At 41.4% G+C, this 25769-nt stretch overlaps 1 protein-coding gene and 1 pseudogene across 3 annotated transcripts in view; both read left to right on the plus strand.

The window, feature by feature from the left end:
- Positions 1-17119, plus strand: part of ATP6V1B2 (ATPase H+ transporting V1 subunit B2) — a 30619-nt gene extending 13500 nt beyond the window's left edge. For 2 of the 3 annotated variants that reach the window (XM_012435265.2, XM_064368774.1), the window contains 11 exons: positions 625-718; positions 822-899; positions 1436-1575; positions 1907-2008; positions 2357-2454; positions 3023-3146; positions 5094-5244; positions 6703-6785; positions 7505-7609; positions 8427-8556; positions 10502-11936. In XM_012435265.2, coding sequence (XP_012290688.2) covers positions 625-718; positions 822-899; positions 1436-1575; positions 1907-2008; positions 2357-2454; positions 3023-3146; positions 5094-5244; positions 6703-6785; positions 7505-7609; positions 8427-8556; positions 10502-10641 — 1245 coding nt within the window. In that variant the 3' untranslated portion in view covers positions 10642-11936. Of the gene's footprint in view, positions 1-624; positions 719-821; positions 900-1435; positions 1576-1906; positions 2009-2356; positions 2455-3022; positions 3147-5093; positions 5245-6702; positions 6786-7504; positions 7610-8426; positions 8557-10501; positions 11937-12010 lie in introns of those variants that run through there. The other variant, XR_010339629.1, reaches the window with a different exon arrangement.
- A 1878-nt stretch (positions 17120-18997) lies between these two features.
- Positions 18998-19089, plus strand: LOC135271506 (U6 spliceosomal RNA; annotated as a pseudogene).
- The last annotated feature ends 6680 nt before the right edge of the window (positions 19090-25769 follow it).

Genomic DNA, 25769 nt, shown 5'->3' on the forward strand with positions numbered 1-25769 from the left:
GCAATGGCGTGATCTCGGCTCACCGCAACCTCCGCCTCCTGGGTTCAAGCAATTCTCCTGCCTCAGCCTCTTGAGTAGCTGGGACTACAGGCACGCGCCACCATGTCTAGCTAATTTTTTTGTATTTTTAGTAGAGACGGGATTTCACCATGTTGACCAGGATGGTCTCGATCTCTTGACCTCGTGATCCACCCGCCTCGGCCTCCCAAAGTGCTGGGATTACAGGCTTGAGCCACCTTAATTTTTAATGTTACCTCACTCTGGGTAATGGCACTTTTCTCAAATAACATTCCCTTTAGAAATCGCTAAAGGAGGGATTAGCAAAATTTCTGTAAAGGGCCAGACAGTAAAGCTTTTAGGCTTTGTGGGGCCAATTAAAATATAAACACACACCCACCCACCCCCCCATACACCATGCTTAACTTGCTTATCGAATTTGACCTGTAAGCATGAACCCTTGATCTAAAGATTGACAATTTGGCTTATTATCATATTTCTTTGCTCATTATATCAACAGTAGTATACATTCATGTGCTTCAGTTTATAAGGGCTGTTTAACAGACAAATAAAATGTAAATGCCCGTGATCTAATTTACCCTTCTGATTCATTCTTTTTCTTGATAGGTATTTGAAGGGACTTCAGGTATAGATGCTAAGAAAACGTCCTGTGAGTTTACTGGGGATATTCTCCGAACACCAGTGTCTGAGGATATGCTTGGTAAATGGATATTTTTCATTCTAAGCAGAGATCTGTTTCCTTTTAAATATATTTCCATAAGGAGTCAGCATCTACTCCATCCTGTCTTGTTACTGTTTTCTAGGTCGGGTATTCAACGGGTCAGGAAAACCCATTGACAGAGGCCCCGTTGTACTGGCTGAAGACTTCCTTGATATCATGGGTAGGAATAGTGGATGGATTTCTGTGTTTGGGAGAAAATAGCTTCTCTCTGTCTTGTACCTTTGCCAGATAGGGAATGATTTTTGTGGTATCATTTAAAGTAGATAGGCAACACACTCCATAGGTTATAAATTATTTTATTATTTAATTATATATTTTTAAGAAATTATCTTAAAATTTTATGTATTAATAATATCTTAAGACACTGTAAAATATCTAGGATATACCTGAAATGTATATGGTAAAACCATGAATTTGAAATTAGGACTTCTGTCTTATTTGCTATACCTTTATTTTACTTTAGGAACTTGAATTCTACTACCCTGTATTTTGTGAGTCTACAAAAGAATAAAGGAAAAAATTATTCCAAGTTTCAGATTTGAAAAATAACTGATTTTTTTTTGTAGTAGAGAGATGCTTTATGTAGTTCTGGTCTTCTGGTGCTTTCTTTTTCTTTTAATTTGATAAGATTTCTGATTTCATTCGTGAATACTGTGCCAACATGTTAAAATTTTCCTCTTTGGAAATATACGTTAGGTCAGCCAATCAACCCTCAGTGTCGAATCTACCCAGAGGAGATGATTCAGACTGGCATTTCAGCCATCGATGGTATGAACAGTATTGCTAGGGGGCAGAAAATTCCTATCTTCTCTGCTGCTGGGTTACCACACAATGAGGTGAGGACTGGGATCGGTTTAGTATGAAATTTAGCAGACAAGAATTTCTAAATACATCACTGTTACTGAGAAACCAAATAAAGGGTTTTCAAAATAAATGCTCAGTCTTATTGTTTGTTAATCCAGTTATCTTAAATCTGTATTTATGCACGTCTTCTTGCTTACCCTTGCATGTCTTTGCAAAAAGTACAAAATAGTTTTGTTGAATAAATCCACGAAAACATCCCAGTTTCATTTATGATTACAATTCCAGAAAGTTTACAGTAAAAGTTATTTTGTTGTAGAAATGTTATTGTAGATTTCAGCTGAATTCTTCTGCTTTGCTCATCAGATTGCAGCTCAGATCTGTCGCCAGGCTGGTTTGGTAAAGAAATCCAAAGATGTGGTAGACTACAGTGAGGAAAATTTTGCAATTGTATTTGCTGCTATGGGTGTAAGTAGAAGTTTTTTGTTTGTTTTAGTATGATATATAAAATTGTGCTTGTGTTGTGAGAACAATGTAACAAACTATATATATAGTTGAATTTTTCTCTAGGTAAAGAATTTGCAGTCTGGCATTTTGGCCAAACTAAGGACTAAAATTTAGTGTTTAACTAATTTGAAATTTAACAATAATACTGTTTGTGCCCCAAGCTGCCCCTTTGTTCCGTTGGCTTTTGTGAAAACTTTTGGGGTACTTGAGGTTTTAAAAGAAGGAACAATTCAAATCTGTACCTTGGCTTTCGTCAGAAATGTTAAGGATTTTTCTTCTCCCAGCACTAACGAAATTATTGTTATTTAGGTAAACATGGAAACTGCCCGGTTCTTCAAGTCTGACTTTGAAGAAAATGGCTCAATGGACAATGTCTGCCTCTTTTTGAACTTGGCTAATGACCCAACGTAAGTAAACAGAGCTGTTTGTTTCTGTGCCCCAGACTTAGGATCAAAAGTGTTTCTTAAGGCTGGTGAGGTAAAATGTGGTAATGACAGCATTTGGACCTAGCGATGAGGTAACCCTATATTTAAAGTCCAGCCCTGCTTTCTGGTAGTTATCTGGCATTGGACAAATTACTTAGGCTCTGAAACTCATAAAATGTGACAGCTGATACTTGTCTCATGGAGTTGTTTTGCATATTAAATGAGATCATACTTATAAATTACCTAACACAATCAACTCTCTATAAATGATTTTTTTCCTCTTACCTGAAAAATCTGGCTTTCATTTCTTCCCTCTCTCTCTCCTTCACTCCCCCCTGCCCATCCCCAGCGTTGAGAAACCATATAACTGAGAAATTTGGGACATTTAGAAATAACTGTTAATACCTCACGTAAGAATTTGTAAAGTAACGATTGCTTTACTCTCCTCAATTTATTTAAAACTTTAAAAGGAGAATTGTACTATTATTTCCAGAATCATTTCTTTTTGGTCTTTTGCTTTGAGTGACCTAAGACTTATGTTCCCTTTCAGCATTGAGCGAATTATTACTCCTCGGCTGGCTCTCACCACAGCTGAATTTCTGGCATACCAATGTGAGAAACATGTATTGGTTATCCTAACAGACATGAGTTCTTATGCTGAAGCACTTCGAGAGGTAACTCGTTCGTGTTTTTCCCTCAGTTACACAAAATTGGTTAATTTTCATGGTTAACTTGTCGCTCTGTAAGTTTTCATTACTTAATTACTTTTTTTTAAAATTTCACTATTCATATATTAGTAGAATGCCTTAATAAATCAGAAAGGAAAATACTTCCTTTTTGTCAGCTTGGTAGAAGCAATTAGAGGATAAGATGTAAACGGTTAGCCTGTTTATCTTACTGTCACTCTCTCCATGGATTAAACTGATTGTAAAAGGAAGTAAATAATGCAAGTTGTTTATTCGTTACTCTCCCGGGAAGTTCTATTTCTGTCCAGACTATTAATTTTTAACCCTTTTTGTAATTCCCTTTTTAATGATGTTAATATTTTAAAAAATAAAGACGATAATCTGACAGTATTCTCTTCAGCACTTTTTTCTTCAGAAAACCCAGTGTTTAGGAACAATATTAAGATTCTAGCAAGCTGGGCATGGTACCTCACGCCTCTAATACCAGCACTTTGGGAGGCCAAGGCAGGAGGGTCACTTGGGGCCAGGAGTTCAAGACCAGCCTGGGCAACATGTCAAGACCCCATCTCCATAAAAAAATTAAGAAACTGACTGGGCAGAGTGGCACACACACTTGTAATCCTAGTTGCTCGGGAGGCTGAGGTGGGAGGATAGTTTGAGCCCAGGAATTAGAGACTACAGTGAGCTATGATTGTGCCAACTGCACTCCAGCCTAGGCAACAAAGCAAGACCTATTTTTTTTTTTTTTTTTTTAATTAAAGGAAAGATTTGAATGGTTACCCCCTAGAAGTTTTGGGGTGTTTGTTTTATACAAGTTACTGAAATTTTGAGTAAGTTACTCTTTTAAGCACATAAAAAGACTTCTGAAGAGACAGGCTCTATCAATACATGGCTTCTTAGAATTCCCTAAGGGCCATCACCATATCTTACCCTGCTATATTGCTGTTTCAAACTAACTCTAGTAAAGAACTAGTTTTCCCCCTGTCCATCACAGACCAATACTTTTGTAAAATGCAATAAAAATGAGTTACTAGAAAAGTGAAATTTTAAAAATATATATAGTTTACAAATGCAAATTTTAAAATTATTATTAGATTCAACAGACATAAAATTATTCTGCCTAATTGCCATGAGAGTTTCTAAATGAGTATCTTGCTTTCTCTGTGATCATTTCTTGTTGATAACAGCTGGTCTGCAGACCACACTGTGAGGAGCACTGCTGTAGCACGCTCCTTTGAAGATGCCAAAGTAGCAGTTAGAAGTTGCATTTCATAATGCTTTAGAGTTCTAGTTGATTGTAGGTTAATATGCATGCCTATATTCCAGTATCCATGACTCTAAGGGAAAGATCAGTTATCACCATTCCTATTTTGTGCAGTGGAATGGACTCCTGGCTTTGTGACCTTGAGAAATTGTTTAATTTTTCTGACCCGTGATTCCACCTGTAAATTGGAGGTAACACCTTCCTCATAGGGTTGCTGTGAGGATTAAATAATGTTGTAAAGCACAACAGATGATTCCTGGTATGCATTTCCTTCCTTTTTAACCTTTTTTGGGATTAGATTACATAAATATGGCTAGTTCCACCGGATGGAATAAATCTTGTGGACCAAGAATCTTTTCTGTTTTAAAATTAACTTCCTTTGATTTATAAAATTGTAGGCAGATTTTCTTCTAGCAAACTATTTGAAAACTTAAATTATGGCAATAAGATTTTAGCAAAAACATTCTGGTCCCCCATTGTCAATATTTTTGTTACAGAATAGTTTGAATTTATGTCGCTGGGAGATTTTTCTAAATCATCCTTAAAGACAGTCTTTAAAATGAACACGATGGGATTTTCAACTTTGTACTTTGACATGTTCAAACAAACATGTTCTAACGAAGCTTGTTCTAATCTGGTGCGTGGTACTCTTCTCCTTGACTTGCTATTAGGTTTCAGCAGCCAGGGAAGAGGTTCCTGGTCGACGAGGCTTCCCAGGTTACATGTATACAGATTTAGCCACGATATATGAACGTGCTGGGCGAGTGGAAGGAAGAAACGGCTCCATTACTCAGATCCCTATTCTTACCATGCCTAATGATGGTAAGTTTTGGTCTTTGGATTATAACACACCTAATCATTTTAGGGAGAGAGAAGACCCATCTACCTTTTTGAGTTGAAATTATTTTGAGAACACATCCCCTAAGAGTTTATCATGGTTATTTGTGCCTAAATAAAAATTTTTTTATCTAAAAATTACCCATAGTTATCACTATCCTTTTGTGGAGGGAAAGCAATTTTCTTCATAATTTAAGTTTTTAACTTTCATTTATTAGGTACTATTGAGTGCCTGCTGTTTACAGGACAGTGTCCTAAATGTAAAGAATTTTTAAAAAGAATTTATGGTCTCTACTTAATGTAAGTTACTCAGTCTAGTTGGGGTTTTTTTTTTTAATGTGTGTGCACCAGTAATTTAAGATGGTCGTGTTAAGTGCCACGTGAAGAGTACAGCTGCTAAAGTCCACTAGACTTAGAGACAGATTTTTTAACCAAGGGCTGTTTAGAAATGACTTTCCAATGCCTGTCTGTGTGTGTGCTCAGGGTGGCTCCTGGGGTACGACTTCAGAATTCCTCTTTTATATGGCCTTTTTGTCCTTATTTCAGTTTTTGAAAAACACTTAAAAATACGGTAAGTTATTACTTACTGTAATTGAGCACTGTTCTGAGTGCTTTATAAATACTCATTCATTTGCTCCTCATAGCAACTTTGAGGCAGGTGCTGTTTGAGGCACAGGGAGGTAAAATGATTTGTCAAGGTTAGCAAGTGATAGATTTAGGACCCAGTTTGAGTTCATAATTCACACTGTTTCTCTGTACTGCCCCTGATATGAAAATGTGGTTTGTTCTAAGGGAGTAGCTACAAAATGACATAATGGAACACATTTGGAAATGTGTTGCTTTGTGTGCCCTTTTTGGTGCAGCCTGTGTGGTGTTGCTTTATTTGTGTACATGCCTACATGTTGCATGGTGAAATGTGTATCCATCCGAGATAGCTTATGAACTAAGAATGTTCTCAGTATACATCAGGTTGGCAAATTTCTATAAGGGAACTTTGTGTTTAAAATGAAACTTAATTTATATTTTGAGGGCAGAGCACTTACCTCAGGGAGAGAGTATTTTTTATGAATGTAGCCAGTTTACCTCATAGAGCCAGCACACATCTAACTGCTGCAACCAAACTCAACTGGCTGGTAGTTGCCACTAGCCACATTTGGCTATTTAAGTTCAAGTTAACTAAAATTAAATAAAATTGAAATTAAACGTGTCAGTTTTGTTAGCCACGTTTCAAGTGTTGGATAGCCATATTTGGCTAATGGCTACTGGAGTGCACACCACAAAGACAGAACATTTCCAGCATCACAGAAAATGACTATAATAACACTCAGTTCTGAGTAATGCTGCAGGTAGTACAGATGGACTTCTTGTGGGTTTGGTTCTGAGATGGCCACTTTAAAACTCATAAGGATGCCATGCTTAATGTTATCTGTCTTCCTCCGGTAGATATCACTCACCCAATCCCTGACTTGACTGGCTACATTACAGAGGGGCAGATCTATGTGGACAGACAGCTGCACAACAGACAGGTATTAAATGCGAGCAGTGCTGTGAAGCTTGCAGACCTGCTCGTCCGTTACTCTTTAGGGACTTGGATTTTGCTCTTAGGAATTGCTTTGCTTAGAAAGTATCAACTTGAATTGTTTTTAATATAGCTATAAAATTATCATTTCTGTTATCTTAAATTCTGGTGTGGCCAGAGTGCCAGAATTAAGAATTGTAACTTTTCTTTATTGTGTCTTAAAATGGAGTCACTTGTCTCCAAGAACTTTTTTGGGAATTCTGTTTCATAATGGTATCATCTACCAATCTTATTATTAATAGAAAGACAGACTTTTCCATGCTTCCATAGTAGATGCTGACTTTGAAAATCAGCTTTTAGGAATTATTGTTAATCTTTTAATTTTGTGTATAATTTTTTGAGTCAGCGTTCAGACCATTTTGACTCTATAATGTGGTAGTACTTGCCAAGCAGATGTTGAAAGTTTTAGTTTTTTAAAATAGCCTTGTACAGTGTTATAGGTGACACTTTTTTGGATTTGATTCTGGAAAGAAATATTACGCTATAAAGTGTTTCTTACTACCTTTTCTTCCCAGGAAGAGAGAGAGTAGGTTGCATCTAGAAGACAAATGCAGCAGTTTTCTGTGATTTAAGGAGTAATAATGAGTTCCAAATGCTTTTTTAATACCAGTAAAACTTGAGTTTTGTACTTAAATGTAGTATTTTTCCCCTCTCATTCTATGCAAGATTTATCCGCCTATCAATGTGCTGCCCTCACTATCACGGTTAATGAAGTCTGCCATTGGAGAGGGGATGACCAGGAAGGACCATGCCGATGTGTCTAACCAGCTGGTACGTGCATTCTTCTAAGAATGGTGTTTGAAAGAAATGGATACTTCTGCTGGCTTATACCTCTTGTCTTTCACCCTTATCACTTTTCTCTTCCCCATCCACATGGAATTTTAGTGTAGGCTTGAAAATGGGATACGTAATCATTCATTAGAACCAAAGCAGCCTTTTCTCATAAGGATAGTTGCTGACGATCAAGATGAGCTTGAAATCTGTGTCTAATGGTGTCTAGTTTCTAAATAAAAAGCCAAGCAATAAGGTTGTTTAAACTTTTTATTAGCAATGTTAATGATAATTATATAGTATTCCTGAAAGGCTACTCTAACCTATTTCTTGGTTAACATATTAAGCCATCACCAGAACACTAACATATACAGTTTTATGTAGATTCTGAAATCCTTGATTTTTATAGTTGTATAAGATTGTACACTAACACAAATAAAAATACTTACGACCATTAAGTAGAAATGGTAAACTTAGTGATATCACAGATTTTTTTAAAAAATAGAACTTCAAGATGAATTTCTCCATGGTTTATGTTTTCTGATTTTCAAGTGCTCTGTAAATTTTGAGCTCACTAACATATTGAAGAAGTGTGTTTTTTATAGAGCGTTAGGAATATCTGTGTATTGTATGCCTGAAGACTCCTTTCTGAGTGAGAATATATTCCTTCTGGTGCTTTCATATGAACTTGTGAATTGTTTTTGTAAATTCCTTCTATGGGCTCTTGTGAGGAAAACAAGAGCAATCCATTCCTGTATCCCAGATGCCCAAGCATTTTGAGAGCTTGTCTGAGCTGATGGAGCCCTCTTCTCTTTAGTATGCATGCTATGCCATTGGGAAGGATGTGCAAGCTATGAAAGCTGTGGTGGGAGAAGAAGCGCTCACCTCAGATGATCTTCTCTACTTGGAATTTCTGCAGAAGTTTGAGAGGAACTTTATTGCTCAGGGTAAGGTGATTGTTGTCTTACAAGCACAAAAAGCCTCGTATGTAATTTTGAAAACTACTTTCCAAGTCTGAGAGAATTCTCGTTGGTTTCTATGTAGTTATTTCTCTGGTTAGAGAAGAGGTTCTGTCACCTGCCTGCCTTAACCCTTTGATTCTCCTCTGCCTTGTAAACATCTTGGGAAGATCTTGACTTGGTTTTCCGGTGACTTACTATCATCTTACTGTTTTCCTTCTTTCATTGCCCTTCAGAATCCTCCTTCCCAGGCCCTCTGCTCTGCAACTTCATTGCCAGTTCTCCTTTTTGCTAACTTGTCAGCAGTGATCTGCTTTGACATTTGGGACTTGGAACTTTTCTAATTCATCTGTATTTATCTCCTTTTCTCATTTCTTACGTTTCTGCCTAATCGTTAGTATTCCAGAAAGCTCAGTTACCTGTTCTTTCTGCTTTCCCTCCCAGTGTCCACTTTTCAGTCTGTTGTGGACTATGGTGTGTGGACCGTTACCTGTTGTCCAGACCTCTGACTCCACATCTCTAGCTGCCGTAGGGACACCATTGTTGCTTATGCCACCAGCCCCTCAGGCTCAGTCTACTCAGAACCAAAGTTTTTTTCCAACTGACCTGGCTTGCGGTGCCCTTTCAATTTTTATCTACCTCTGGTATAATCATTGTCCCAGTTAACCAGGCTTAGTAACTGGGCATTATTCTTAACCTTCTTTGTTTATTCTCCAGTGATCAATTATTTACTAATTTGTAGTGTTTTCCTTTGAAATATCTTAGCCTTATTCTGTTTTTATTCCCATTATAATACCTTAGTCCTATATTTCTTAAAATTTAGTATGCTTTTGAATCAGCCAGAGATCTTGTTAAAATGTAAATTCAGGTTCAGCAGACATTGGTGGGGATGCTGCATTTCTGTGAGTTCCTGGGTGATGTTGAAGCTGCTGGTCTCTGTCCACTCTTGAGTTCAAAGGTCCTAGTCCAAACCTTTGTCCCATTATTCTTGGCCATTGGTGCCAACATTTCACCAGTCTCCTTGACTCCTTATGTACCATTGCCAGGGTAAATATATTACTAATTTTATTGGTTGTCCCTCTACTAAAAAAACCTGTAATTGTTTTTATGACATAGCATCAGCAGGAATTTCAAGCTGTTTTGCTTGGTCTCTCCTGTCACCCCTGCTAATGCTAGTGATAGTCTCTTAACGTCAGTGGTGGTTACAACAGGTGTTTTTACTTTGGAATAAAGGCATCAGGCTGTACACTTAGAGTTTGTATACCTTTCCAGTTGTGTAATACATTAATACTATTAAAATCCCCAAATTATTCATGATTATTGGAAATTTTTTAATGAAGAACCTGAATATCTTAAAGTTTTCATCTAGAAAAAAGAATCCTCCAGCCTTGGAATCAAAGAATAAGATTTATTTGTGGGATCAGGATGATTCTGCCATCAAAAATAATTTTAACAACTCTGAAAACCACTGACCTTTGGATAGTGATACTCTTGAGGGGGTTGTGTGTGTTCAGGTGCTTGACTGACATTTATGGCCTTCTGACCATCTGCGTTAGTCCCCCTCACATTCAACCTTTTCTCCTTGTGGGAACCTTCTGTGCTTGGGAGACTTTTCTCACTGATCTCTGGACAAAACATTGATTCTAGTTTCCATTGCTCAAGTATCTACCCAGTCGTCAAATCTCAGATCTATCTTCCCACCCTCTCCCGCAAGACTGCTCGCCCTCTTAGCCCACCTGCCTCTTCTTCTCTGGTTCCTTATGGTACTCACTGTCTGTGCCCTCTCTTCCTCACTCCTCATTTAGTCTTAGGAGTCCTTTTTTTTTTTTTTAATATACATTTGATACACTGCTAGTCATATAACAATATGTACTGAATAGCATTGCTAAGTTGGAAGTCGTTTGCTTTTATTAATTCAATCTCAATTTTTAAGGTCCTTACGAAAATCGCACTGTCTATGAGACTTTGGACATTGGCTGGCAGCTGCTTCGAATCTTCCCCAAAGAAATGCTGAAGAGAATCCCTCAGAGCACCCTCAGCGAATTTTACCCTCGAGACTCTGCAAAGCATTAGCTGCTGCTTCCTCACTGCTCCGTGCTCTTGTGAAATACCGGTTCTGTTTTCTTTATTCCTTTTGCACTCCCCCATCCCCACCTTTGTGTTGGAGTTTACTGTGTTACCCTGTTATTAAAAACAAAGCATAGGTAACATATTGTGCCAGTGTTGCAATGTTTTAAACTGCTAACAGACTTTAAAATATCCCCTGTTCAGAACACCTGGGTCCTCAGTGCTATGTTTAAAGTAGCTGCAGAGATGGAGTGATGTTTTCTTATTGCTGTATGTATTGTACATAGTGGAGTAGTTAGTTACCTGATAAGGGTCTCATGATTTGGGTCTCTTAGAACTTACCTCTCAACTCCCTCAAGAGTACCAGTCTCTAAAGTGATAATGCTTTGATCTCTGCATTAGGGGCAAGATCCGGTCTGAAAGAAGTCTCCTTTTAGAAGGGCCAAGAGGCTCTTTCCTGAATGTTTGCTTTCAGTGTGTTGGTGTGCCTGTGTTGCTGGGCTGTGCTGCTGCTCGAAGCAGATGGTTTTGATTGTCTACTTGATCTTTCCTGTATAACGAATAGATGAGTGAAAGGAGTTTCTTCTCTTTAGTACATATGTATTGGGATTCCTGTGTCTTACAGCTCTCCCTCTCCAAGTAATACACAGAATCCTGTAACTTTTGCACAGCTGGTATTTGTCTGGTAGCAGTGAGACTCCTTGTCTTAATGATGCTTACTTGGTTTCCAAGCAGAGGAGTCACATGATTTAAATCGCGAATAGAGTTGTTGTTTGGGGTATAAGAAAAGAAGAGAAACCCTACAGCCTTTCTACATTCTGACATGCTAACAGTGGTTTCAGTTTCTAAAGTGTTTACCAGATGCTGAAGGCAAGGTGGGGAGCAAAAGCACGTATGTTTATGGATATTTTAAACTCTGTTAGATAGCAGCCTTTGAAAATCCTCTATTTGGTTCTGCTTTTTGACCTCTCTCTACCTTTTCAGGGTAATCTCTGTGGCACAAACGATAGCATTTCCAGGCTTTAGAGTTTTCTGAATTCCTGCGCCTTCCTGGTGTGAGCCTTGAGCGATCTTCTATGCAGTTCTGCCGTGTCTCCCGTTGCGTCTCTGTGTTCTTCGTCACTTGGGTGCAATAGCAACTTCTCTCCTCTGCGCGTTCCATCTTTCGTGTTGTGTAAAGTTCTTCACTGTTTTCTTTGGAGGGGTGGGGGTGGGGGGAGTCAGCATGATTATATTTTAATGTAGAAAATGTGACATCTGGATATAAAATGAAAATAAATGTTAAATTAAATGGAAGTTAACTAATGTGACTCTGTATCTTCTAATGAGGAAAGCAAGAAGCAAATATGTAATCCTGCTTCTCTTCAATTCACAGGTCTGAGCATCATAACCAGGATTGGGAACCAGCCCTTGTGCTGCAGGGACATGTCTTCCAGGCTGTCCTTGCCATTCTTTTTAGTACTGTCCCTTACAGTGCGCTGTAGTTTGATCCGGGGCTGAGCGTTCTACAGGGGCTCTCCCGCATTCCTCATTTCAGACTTTGTCAGGACCTCTAGAACCCACCCATCTTCTGTGAATGAAAGAGGGTGCTAAATAGTGGAATACAGCTTGAGGCAAGCCAAAACTTGTTTCACATACAATCTCACAGGGGTGTCCAGTGTATAAAGAAACCTGGTGGAAGCACAGGGCGTGCTGTCATGGAGCCTCCCATTTCTCCCCACTCCAGTTTAAATCAGCTTTCAGGAGACATAAAAGAAAAAGCTTAATTATAAGAAGCACTCGGTAGACCTGAGTTGTCTTCGTGGTTCTACCAGTACTATATGGCCTTGCTTAGTCATTCAGCAAATTTGAGTCTGCTTGTCTGCTTATATGCCTTTTAGGGTTATTATAAGGACTGGAGATTTTTGTGTGTAAAACACTAGGGCAGTGCCTGGTCCATAGCAGGCCACTGTTATTAGTAAACCTTTTTTAAGATAAATTTGCCTTACTACTCTTACATAATACTTAGGATTTGTTGGTTACGTAGCACTCTTGTGAGTTTGTAACTTTATTTTTACTGAAAACATTTTCTTAAGGAGCCTTTTTATACCAGAATAAGATCTAATGAAAAGACCTGGTAAGAAGCCAGGTGTCCTCAAAGGTCAGGCTAACTAAATGACTCATTCAGCATCTATCCTTGCAGTTGACTGTCACTTAATTGTGTAAGATTTCATGTCAGTGAAAAAATGTTTCCAGACTAATGTCATAAATACCTCACTAAGATGTTTTGTTTTCAGCAAGTGTGGAGGTACAAAGCATCCTCTGCCCTTGGAATTTTCTGTTACTCTAGTAAGGAAAAGCTAGCTTAATTCAGTATTAGGAGCCAACAGAAAATAGTTCCCCAGACTGCATTTAAAATAGCATTTAGAGACTACAACAAGAAAAACTTGGCAAGGCAGTTCTTGAGGGAAAATTATTCTTTGTGGGAAAACTTGAGGAGAAGGAAGTGGGTTTTTTAAATGAAACAGTCATGTTCCAACTGTAGTTTTATTCCAAGCCATTTTTCCAGTTTGGGGTTGAACACCTACCTCGCACTCAGGCAGACCATGTGGTGTCCCCAGCTGCCCCTCCTCCATATGAAGCCCTGCACTGGCAACAGGAGCGGGTGACTGATGTTTGGAAACAGTGAGAAATCTTCTAGTCACTAATGGGTCACAGAGCTTTGTTTCCTGAGCTAGTGGCAGAACCCATCCAGAAAACTTACTAAATGTTCTTTAGATACATCTGAAAGCTAGGAATTGTGGGACCCTCCCTCATCAGTCTGCCACAGTTGGAAAAGCAAAGCATCTGACCGTGGCTGTCCCTGAGGCGGAGGCACAGATAATACCTAGGTCTCCTTTGTAGGAGCCTGAGGGTCCCTAACCTAGAATCAAACACATGGCTCTTTGCTGTGGTTAGCAGCTATAAGTAGTGCACATGTGATACGCCACTTTTTCTCCAAAGAATTTCATCTCCAAACTCTAGAGCATTTTCTAAATCTAATAAATTACAGCATTCCAGGTAAGAGTGGTCATATAGCCCAACTAGAAAATGACTTTTTGGGGGTCACAAGGGAATGGCAGAACATGAGCTGGAACCTGGGTCTTTAAGCCTAGGCCAGAGCTCTTCCCCCAGCACAGGGTTAACATCCAAAGGCCACTGCACGCATCAAAATGGTGTTCACCGATGTCAGTCTTGCTAGAAACCAGGATTTTGTATTGTGGCTAAAGTTCCAGTATCCTAGGGGACAGAATGGTAGCGTGAATGTAAACCAAAGGGCCTGTATGGACCTAAGGACTTCAGGGCTCACACTAAAAAGTTAAGCTTTGTGGGGAAGGTAAGATGGGAATATGTGTGTAGACAATAGCCTCAAAATGCATCTGATTCCTTTTCTAAGCATTCGTATTCCTCATTTCCACAAGAGGGCAGCAGCCCCTGAACGGTGTCGCACTGGCTAAACACCGAGTTCCAGAAACAGACACTTTCGGCTCAGTGGCCATTAACGGTTCACTGAATCAAATGGTGCTTTTTTTGGAGCTGCATGTTAGCCTGGGGGCTATAAGGGAACATGCTCTGATAAAAATAAAACAAACTGAAATCGGTGCAAGGAGCCCTTTACTGTGAAATCGGAAGATCTGGGTAGAGAGATGGCAGGGATGATCTCGTCTGTCCATTTCCTGGTAACTGAAGGGCTTTCTGAGCATCTGAAGCAGTGAGATCCAGCTTCTGGTGAAGGTGCAACAGTCCACTCAGGGATGGGCATCTCTGGTAGTCGGAATAATTTTCCTAAACCAAGCAGCTTGCCTCCCTATAATTTCACAGAGGGAATATTCTTGGGCTGTCCCCTAGGGCTCTCCCAGGTGTTAATCCTCTGCCGTTTTGAAGATAGTTGGCCACTTCTAAGTCTTCAGTCTAAATTGTTCTAGTTCTCTACATCCCTCCCTTTATGAGTAAGGGAGTTACTCATCTCTCTGGTGACAGAACAGTTTTAGAAGTCAGATCTAGCCTCCTGACATAGTACCTCTGTTCATGGGTCTGTGCTGTCCGTAGAAGATCTCCAAAATCTAAAGGCTCAGCTCATGGAAATCAAAGCCTCTCACAAGGAGGAAGCTGGAGCTGGAGACAAGCACTAAACACGAGACTTGGGACCAACTCAGAGAGGCTGGGACTCTGATTCAGGCTTAGGTTGCTGGAAGCCTCTATGTGCTCTAAGTTAAGACATTCTGTTCCCTGGTTCTACTGGACTTTTCCCAGGATCTACTAATCAGTAGCACTCAAGCGTGGCCCTAGCACTAAGGAAGCTTCGTTAGTGGTTTACCTACTAGATGTTCTTTGTTCAGATAAAACTTGAAAAGTGCAGCTAAGTATGAAGAAGAGAGTCCCGTAATCATATGACTTAAAGGAAACTTAACATTTTTTTCATATCGAACCTTTCAACAGTCATGCCTCTGCCAACTGTGACTTTGCCCTTCTATCTTGTTAAGCCAAAGCCCATGGCAATTCTGGCTACTTTCTCCTGAGGACCACATATATATATGTGTGTGTGTGTATATATATAATATATATATAATTATAGAAACCATGTCAGGAAGAGCTGCGTTTAAGGTGTAAACTTTCAGTAGATGTGTTTACAAAACAGCCATGTTGTTTAATTTGGGGTCTGTTGAAAAACAAAAATAATTTCAAAATAACAAAGTTCTATTGAATTCCTTAGATTACATGTACCGTGAGGGGAATTGTGGTCCTTTGATAGTACTTCTCAAAAGCCCCTTTCTTTTTTTTTTTTTTTTGAGTTGTCTTGCCCTTTCGCTCAGGCTGGAGTGCAGTGGTGCCATCTCGACTCACTGTAACCTGCAACCTCTGCCTCCCAGGCTCAAGCAATTCTCCTGCCTCAGCCACCTGAGTAGCTGGGATTACAGGTGCATGCACCATACGCCCAGCTAATTTTTGTATTTTTAGTAAAGACGAGGATCTCACCATGTTTACCAGACTGGTCTTGAACTCCTGACCTCAAGTGATCCACCCACCTTGGCTTCCCAAAGTGCTGGGATTACAGGCATGAGCCACTGCACCTGGCCTGTTCTGGATATTTCTTATAAATGAAATCATACAGTGCTTCTTTTAGTTAACATAATGTTTCCTAGGTTCATCCAGGTCACAACACATAATCATGCTTCATTTCTTTTTATTACCAAGTAATACTTCATTATATGAATATACTACTTTTTATCCATTCATTGGCTGACAGACATTTCAGTTGTTTCCACTTTTGGGCCGTGAATCCTGCTAGCAACATTCGTGTACAAGTTTTTGTGTGGATATGTTTCATTCCTCTTGAGTATATACCTAGGAGTGGAATACCTACAGTTGGGTCATAAGATAACTCCATGTTTAACCTTTTGAAGAACTACCAAACTATTGACCAAAGTGGCTGCCCCATTTTATATTTTCATTGGCAGTATATTGGGGCGGAGTTTCTTATAATGCCAAATAATTGGATTTGTTCAGGAAGCAAGTAACATCTAGCTTATTTACTGAGCTTTTAAAGATATACTTAATGTCATTTCTTAAGAAACCAAGTTGGCCAGGTGCAGTGGCTCACACCTGTAATCCCAGCACTTTGAGAGGCTGAGGTGGGTGGATCACGAGGTCAAGAGATCAAGACCATCCTGGCCAACTTGGTGAAACCCCATCTTTACTGAAAATACAAAAATTAACTGGGCGTGGTGGTGCACACCTGAAGTCCCAGCTACTCAGGAGGCTGAGGCAGGAGAATCACTTGAACCCAGGAGGCAGAGGTTGCAATGAGCTGAGATTGTACCACTGCATTCCAGCCTGACAACAGAGTGAGCCTCCCTCTCAAAAAAAGAAAAAAGAAACCAGGTCTTTATTTTCTGTAAGACTCCAAGTGCTTTAATATAGTTGGAACTAAAGAAAATAAATTTTGCATTCTGCCTCTTAATTGCATGGGAAACTGTACTTATTAAGCATTCCGTTTAATGACTATGTAATACTTTAAATATACCCATATTTTCTCTGTTTAATATTGAAGCGTATTTTCAACTTTTGCCTATACTGTGATGATTCGTTGGTATGTAAATATTCATCTGTATTCTGGGATATTTAAGAGATTTCCAAAAGTATAGGACAAAGAATATGAACACTGCCAAAGCTCTTGACTTATTAGCTCCACTGCTTTAAAAAAGATGTGTGACAGCCTTTGGTCTCACCATGATTTCATTGCACCCTCATAGCACTGGGTGTTCTTTCTTGTTAAAACACTGAAACCAAAAACACCTTAAGAGACCTCCAGCCTCTCAGAGGTCCCCATTCTGTCACCTATCTGTGGCTAGCCATCTTGTTTCTCTCCAGAAACCACTATCCTGACTTATAATAGGGGGAAAAAAATCCTTGCTAATTTAATGCTTTTGTATACTGTATTAAAGTAAACCAAGTTATCACTGAATTCTAACATTTTTAAGCCATCTGGTTTTTGTTGTTATTTTTGTTTGTTTGTTTGTTTGTTTGGAAATTCAGAGCTTAGCCATGTACTTTGCAAAGATAGCTTTCTTCATTTCAAGGTCCCCGAAATGGGTGGGGACAGGGAGCCCACATGATTTCTAAAATCCAGGGTCTCATATCTGGCCAGCATGCCCTGGCTGTGCCCAGGATCTCTCTTGGGCAGCAAATGGGACTTCTTTCTTGCTATCTTGTCTAGGTAATGATGGGCCTTTTCCTGTCCCTCCTCTATCACCAAATCAAACTCCAGAGGATGACAATCCAAGACTCAAAGACAGCAGCAGAACTTTTACATGATGAATGGACCATTTCACCCAAGGCAGAACACTGCTAAATTCACCGCTCTACTCCTAATCAAGTTTTTTAGAGGTGGTGAGTTCCCTTTCTAGAACAGGATACAATAAATAGAGCCATTGCTCTTTCCCCTACAGACCTGTACAGAAGCCTAGAATGGGAAGCTCTGGCTTCCCAGCTTGAGGACAACAGGATGTTTTTCTTAGATCAGACCTGGCACTTTTCCCCAGCTCTGCTGTGGGCTCTGTTCCCTGGTCTTCTTGCATTGAGAAATACAATTACCGACATATGGGAAGTGACATTAACACAAATTCAGGCGACTGGAACTCTCTGGGAAGCACATAGTACTCTGCTGCTGCCATGCAAAAAGAAGGAATAGAATTTTCCCCAGGAGCCCAGAAAAGATTCCAAGTTCATTTGCTGTTGTCAGCATGAACCCCCAAGCCCACCTCAACCCACTAGATTCTACTATTGTTATTTGCAACTCTGAAGATAGGGCAGGGGGAATGTTACTGCTCACTACCTGAGGTTCAGGGAGGTTAAGTAACTGACCCAGATTTAGTTAGAAGAACTGGGATTGGAACTCGGGGATACTGAAATCTTGTGGAGATTCCTTCTGTCACTCTGTGTTCCTGCTGTGCAGAAAAGTCCTCAGATTGTGGTAGCCTAATGTGGAAAATCTTGGGCTTTGGAGAACAGCAGATCCAAGATGAAATCTGTTCTACCATTATATTATGAGAATTTAGACAATTATTTACTATCTCTGACCCTATTATAACTGGGGACAATAAACTGTTAAAGATTAAGTGAAAACACTACAGAATATCTACCAGAGTATCTGGGTTTGAATCCTGGCTTTGCCTTTTTCTAACTGATTGCATGACAAATGGCAGAAATGTCATAGGGTAGAAATGAGAGGTCCTCTGGGTGTTTGGAGAACTATTTAATCTCCCAGCCTCCATTTCTACATCTCTAATAATATAACAACAACAACAGAAGTCTAGGGGCTAGGTACAGTGGCTCACACCTATAATCCCAGCACTCTGGAAGGCCAAGGCGGGTGAATGACTTGAGGCCAGGAGTTTGATACCAGCCAGGCAACATAACAAGACCCTGCATCTACTAAAATAAGAATTAACCATGGCTCGTGGCATGTATCTGTAGTTCTAGGATATTTTTCTTAGACCTGGCACTTTTCCCTGGCTCTGTCTCGTCGACTCTGTCCCCTGATCTTTCCATTACACTCAGAAGGCTGAAGCAGGAGGATCTTTTGAGCCTAGAAATTCAAGATTAACACTGAGCCATGATCATGCCACTGCACTCTAGCCTTGGCAACAGAACTAGACCCTGTCTCTACAAGAAAAGGAAAAACAAGCCTTATATTTTTAGGATAAAATGAATTCACAGTTTTGAGACAATCAAGTCCCATGCCTCAATAACTATGTCATTTAGCCTTAGTTTCCTTATCTGTAAAGTAGTCTGAGCAGGGATTATCTCTGTATAGCCACGTGATAGTAGACCTTAAAAGTAGGTGCTCACTTCGGCAGTACATATACTAAAATTGAAACGAGACAGAAAAAATTAGCATGGCCCCTGCACAGGATGATGTTTTAAAAAATGTTTAAAAGAAGAAAGAAAAAAAAAATCAAAAGTAGATGCAAACTATTTTATAATGCATGATCTCAAAACAAAAGGAAAAGAGTAAGATTCCATGTCGCCTGGAAGAATTAGTGATCTTAAGTGGTCTTGAGTGTCTAGAGGAAGCCCATGTTTTATTGTGTCTCTTATGTGGCTGATGAGAGACTTTCTACTTTATTAATGATGGTACTGAAGCCAGATGTTAAGTAACTTGCCCAGGTTCACATAGGTAGTGTATGACCAGCCTGGCTTTAACTCATGGCTTATTCTCCAAGGACCACGGTTTTTTGTTTGTTTTTGTATTTTAAGGTAAGAAGGTTATGACCAGGCCTTTAAATCAGAGAAATAAGGTCAATGGCTATAAATGTGTGTATGCAGAATTTCTTAGTAGGATGGCTAACCTTAGGGCTATCAGAATTGTATTCCTACGTAAAACTACTTCAGGAAAGGCTTGGGAATGACACCCTTTTCATAAGTGCAAAATAAAATGCCAAACTCTAGTGACCTTGTACTATCTTCTCTCCACGCCTACTGCTACCACTCCCAACCATATTAAAAGAGAGTCCCCCAGAGAGCTGCCATGAGGGTGGCCAGCATGGCAGCTGGGAGGTCTGATGCACCACTAACCCTGAAGACCTCTCATTTTTGCAATATGACACCCACCAATGAGCACGTCTCAGAGGACGGGGATGGGTAGTGACTAGAGAGCTCTTAGAGCCTGAGGACAAGACAGGATCCTGTGGCTCCTGAGGGGCCCAGGAAGGCACAAGGAGCAGGTGCCAGCTCCAGCAGCCTTTCCTCTGCAGGCCTGAGTCTTCGTAGCACAGCCCTGTTCCGTCAAGGAGCGGGTGCCCTTGCCTGAGGAGAAGCTCCAGGGAAGGCAGCCCTGGGCTTGACCCCCAGGTAGCAGCTGCTCATGGCTGAGAGAGGGAGCTCACCTTCCCAAGCTGTGGCTACACCCTTAGACCACAAGGCCCAGCCATCACTGCTCAGTTTCGTCATTGACAATTGTCTAGAGATTGTGTCATCTGTCCTGCCAGAGCAAGAAAGGCTTCTCAACTCAGTGTCCAAAAAAAAAAGAGAGGGCTTGAATTCTAATTCCTAGACAGGTGATTAGCCACGTCATGGCATCCCCAGGAAGTACTAATTTTTAATAGATTTCCAGAAAGGACCAGATATGTCCTTCTCAAGCTGTTCTCTCTTCTCTTCCTCTTTGTCCCCATCCCACTTCCTTCTAAATCCAAACACCCAGGAGCTCAGACTGACAGAGACAGCTGTGCTATATCCCTTACAGTTGGTTGGCTAGGGCAGCCTGGGTTTCTTTTGCTAGTTGGAAGACATGGGTGAGGAGGGGGTATTGTAATCAAGCAGCAGGAGCTTCTACTCTAGAGATTTTTAGGCCCAGAGAGGACTAACTCTATCCCCTCCCCTCCCCTCCCCACTTCCCCTCTTCTTTCCTTTTTTCTTTTTTTGAGACAGAGTCTCACTTTGTCACCTAGGCCCAGGCTGGAGTACAATGGCATGATCGTGGCTGACTGCAAACTCTGCCTCCCAGGTTCAAGCAATTCTCCTGTCTCAGCCTCTGGAGTAGCTGGGATTACAGGCATGTGCCATTATACCTGGCTAATTTTTGTATTTTTAGTAGAGACAGGGTTTCACCATATTGGCCAGCCTGGTCTTGAATCCCTGACCTCAAGTGATCGACCCACTTTGGCCTTCCAAAGTGGTGAGATTACAGGTGTGAGCCACTGCATCTGGCCTGACTTTTTTCTGAAGCCTGCTCTGGGATTGGCCTGGCCCTGAACAGAAGGAAGATGCCCAGCAGCAGCAGCACCATCATGGACCCTGGCTTAAAGCCCTCATACATTTCAGGTCTGTGTCAGTTAGTGTATATGGGGAAACTTAGAGTAGCCATAGGCGCAGGTATCTGTGTGTCCAAAGAGGCAGCAGTGCTTTTTTTTTTTTTAAATTTAGGTGCATACTGTATCTGGCATTTCTCCCCATGTTGTCCCTCCCTACCCCACACTGTCTCTCCCCTACCCCCATTGTGTGATGCCCCACACAACTGCCCCCATTGTGTGATGTTCCTCTCCCTGAGTCCATGTGTTCTCATTGTTCAACACCCACCTATGAGTGAGAACATGCGGTGTTTGGCTTTCTGTTCTTGTGTCAGTTTGCTGAGAATGATGGTTTCCAGATTCATCCAAGTCCCTACAAAGGACACGAACTCATCGTTTTTTATGGCTGCGTAGTATTCCATGGTGTATATATACCACATTTTCTTTGTCCAGTCTATGATTGACGGGTATTTGGGTTGGTTCCAGGTCTTTGCTATTGTACACAGGGCTGCAATGAACATACATGTGCATGTGTCTTTATAGTAGAACGATTTATAGTTCTTTGGGTATATACCCAGTAATGGGATTGCTGGGTCAAATGGAATTTCTTTTTCCAGGTCCTTGAGAAATCACCACACTGTCTTCCACAATGGTTGAACTAATTTACACTCCCACCAACTGTGTAAGAGTGTTCCTATTTCTCCACATCCTCTCCAGCATCTGTTGTCTCCAGATTTTTTAATGATCGCCATTCTAACCGGCATGAGATGGTATCTTAGTGTGATTTTGATTTGCATTTCTCTAATGACCAGTGATGATGAGCATTTTTTCATATGGTTGTTTGACTCATAAATGTCTTCTTTTGAAAAGTGTCTGTTCATATCCTTCACCCACTTTTGAATGGGGCGGTTTGTTTTTTTTTCTTGTATATCTGTTTTAGTTCTTTGTAGATTCTGGATATTAGCCCTTTGTCAGATGGGTAGATTGCAAAAATTTTTTGCCATTCTGTTGGTTTCCAATTCACTGTAATGATGGTTTCTTTTGCTGTACAGAAGCTTTGGAGTTTAATTAGATCCCATTTGTCTATCTTGGCTTTTATTGCCATTGCTTTCGGTGTTTTAGTCATGAAGTCCTTGCCTATGCCTATGTCCTGGATGGTTTTGCATATGTTTCCTTCTAGTGTTTTTATAGTGTTCGGTTTTATGTTTAAATCTTTAATCCATCTGGAGTTAATTTTAGTGTAAGGTGTCAGGAAGGGGTCCAGTTTCTGCTTTCTGCACACTGCTAGCCAGTTTTCCCAACACCATTTATTAAACATGGAGTCCTTTCCCCATTGCTTGTTTTTGTCAGGTTTGTCAAGAACTGAAGAAGATAGAGACACAAAAAACCCTTCAAAAAATCAATAAATCCAGGAGCTGGTTTTTTGAAAAGATCAACAAAATAGACCACTAGCCAGATTAATTAAAAAAAAAAAGAATCAAATAGATGCAATAAAAAATGATAAAGGTGATATCACCACTGATCCCACAGAAATACAAATTACCATCAGAGATTACTACAAACAGCTCTATTCACATAATCCAGTAAACCAGGAAGAAATGGATAAATTCCTAGACACTTGTACTCTACCAAGACTAAACCACGAAGAAGCTGAAACCCTGAATAGACCAATAACAAGGGCTGAAGTTGTGGCAGCAATCAATAGCTTACCAACCAAAAAAAGCTCAGGTCCAGACGGGTTCACAGCCAAATTCTACCAGACGTATAAAGAGGAGCTGGTTCCATTCCTTCTGAAACTGTATCAAACAATACAAAAGGAGGGTATCCTCCCTAACTCATTTTATGAGACCAACATCATCGTGATACCAAAAACAGGCAGAGACTCAACTAAAAAATAAGACTTTAGGCCAATATCCATGATGAACATCGATGCAAAAATCTTCAATAAAATACTGGTAAAATACTAGCAGTGCTTTTAATCCTGTTACAGAAGTAAAATTAAAAGTGAAGGGACACACACACACAAAATCTTGTGACTCTTGCTGCATTTCCATTATTTACCATCGGGTGTCAGTAGACCACATGGGAAGAGGGAGCTTTAAGAGCTGGGGTACTCCAGTTGGTACCTGGGGAGGGAGCTCCTCCTCCGTTTTCCTGTGGATCTCTCAGTGGGAGTCATCCTAGGCACCTCCTCCCCCTACCCCCTGCTGCCCTCATTCGACCCCTGGTTTGGTCTGTCCTTGTATTCCCAGCAATTCTATACTGTAAGTTGACTTCTGTGTTCTCTGCAGGGCATCCCTCTTTGACTCAGGCTAGCAATGGCCAGAATTCATTTACTGTGTGCCAGCTTGCACTAATCATCTGATTTACTTATCAAAACAGCGCTCTGACATGGGCACAACTAGTTAGGCAGATTGACAGATCAGGAAGGGGCCTGGAGAGGTGAAGGGCAGCTTCATGGGATGCATGCATTATGGACTTTACCTGGGTGGTTTCCCCAGAGGCAGAGCCACACCACTGCATGAGGTCACTCCTCTCTTCAGATTGTGCTAAATCACTGGGCTCTCAGTCAGCTCACAGGACAACTTTTAGTTGTTTCTGTCACCTCATGACAAAGCCCAAAGACTGACCTTCTAGTTCTTCCCAGCACATTACACAGGCAGAGGAGAGAAGGTGATTATGCAGGGAAGGCAGCCTCCTGCCTGCCCCAGAGGACCCGGCCCCAAGCACACATTTCTTTGTCTTCTCCCAAATAAGTCATACTCGAAAGCTCTCTTGCCCTAGCTTTGGGAAAGCAAATATCTGGAGGGTGCTACTTTTGTGGTCAAAATCGAGCCAAGTGTGGTGGCTCATGCCTGTTATCCGAGCACTTTGGGAGGCTGAGATGGGTGGATCACTTGAGATCAGGAGTTCAAGACCAGCCTGACTAACATGGTGAAACCCGCCCCCCGCCCCCATCTCTACTAAAAATACAAAAATTAGCTGGACGTGGTAGCACATGCCTGTAACCCCAGCTACTTGGGAGGCTGAGGCATAAGAATCACTTGAACCCAGGAGACAGGTTGCAGTGAGCTGAGGTCGCACCACTGCCCAACAGCCTTGGCAACAGGGCGAGATTCTGTCTCAAACACAAATCTTGCTCTACATTTAAGCCCAGATTGAGTGGTGTTCCCTGCCCAAAACTATGTATTTAAATCCTAACCCCCAATGCCCAGATGTGACCTTATTTGGAAATAGGGTCATTGTAGATAGAGTTAAGATGAGGTCACACTGGAGTAGGGTGATACTCTAATCCAATATGACTGGTGTCCTTATTTAAAAATGGCCATGTGAAGACAGAAACCCTATGTGAAGATTGGAGTGATGCAGCTACAAGCCAAGGAATGCTGAAGGTTGCCAGCAAGCCTCTGGAATCTGGGAGAGCTGCAGGAAATAGATTCTCCCTCACAACCTGTGGGAGGAACCAGTCTTGCTGACACCTTGATTTTCAGACTTCCAGAACTGTGAGATAATACATTTCAGTTGTTGAAACCACCTGGCCTGTGGTACTTGGTTACAGCAGCCCACCCGAGCAAAGGAATATAGTTTCAATTCCAATGCCTCCCCTTCAGAGCTATGGGGTCTTCCCTGCAGCAGGTCAGGACTGATGTCCCCAAGGGGCACAGGAAGACACAAAGAGCAGGTGCCAGCTCCAGGAGACCTTTCCCTGTGGGCTCCGGAGTCTCAGGGACACAGCTCTGCCCCCTCCAAGGAGAAGCTCTGGAGAAGGCAGCCCTGGGCATCACCCTCAGGCGACAGCTTTGCAAGCCCAAGAGAGGGAGCCCACCTTCCCCAGCTCTGGCTGGGCCTATAGACCCCAGGGTCTAGGTGCCAGTGCTTGGGGTTTGGTGTGGTCGAATATACGGAGCACTCACTCAGCGAGCCTTGAGTTTCAGGCTGTCTTGCTCAGCCTAGGAGCTGTTCAAGCTGGCCTTGTTTTATCTCGGCCAAGACAGATCTGCCCTACTAGGGCCCTGAAAGAGGCAGGTAGCCCAGGAGGTAACGTGGTCAGGGCTGAGACGGGGCAGGTAAAGGGTTGAGGGAGGAAGAAAGAAAGAAGCCATCCTTTCTTGAGCAAGGTCTGAGCACCAGGAGGCCAGGAGGGGGCTACCTGGTGTTTTTCTCTCACCTGACCTTACCCATTTTGAGGGGATGTGTGGGTGGGGGCAGGGGGGTGGCGCCAGGGCTTAACCCTTTCTAGAGGCACCTTGGATCCTAGTGAGGAAAGAGTGTATTGAGTATTACTGACAGGTGTTTTACATACACTTTCTCATGTCCACCCTGTAAAGCTGATTCCTATTTCACAGACGAGAAAACTGAGGCTTGGATTAGATAACGTGACCAAAGTCCCATGGTGCGCCGGGTCTCACAGTCAGTCTGCATAGCTGCTCCTGCTCCGTCTGGTTCCCAAGCACCAGCTTTGAGAGCAGTACTTCTGTCTGTGGTGTTGGTTTTGACTTCTCTTGTGGTAAAGCTCTGGGGTTTAAGGTGGAGCCTCGTTGGTGACCCGACAGCAGCCAGCTGGGACCCTCTGCCAAGGGGGAGCCTGGCGCTACGCATCCTTATCACCAGGGTCTCTGCTGATCGTTATCAAAACCACCAAATGTCCCGTCCTCCTCCTGAAACCTGTGCGATGGCCTGGGGGTCCCTGGAAGTGAGCTGCTGTTAAACAAAGGGCTGCTCCTGCCGCCCTCCCTCAACCCTGGGCCCAGTGGGGACAGCAGGTATCTACTACGCAAATGGGAGCAGGACCGCAACTGCCACCCAGCACATTAAACACTCTGTTTT

The sequence above is a fragment of the Aotus nancymaae genome, unplaced genomic scaffold (genome assembly GCF_030222135.1).
Source record: "Aotus nancymaae isolate 86718 unplaced genomic scaffold, 86718_ANA_hifiasm-v0.15.2.pri h1tg000079l, whole genome shotgun sequence".
Lineage (NCBI taxonomy): Eukaryota > Metazoa > Chordata > Mammalia > Primates > Aotidae > Aotus > Aotus nancymaae.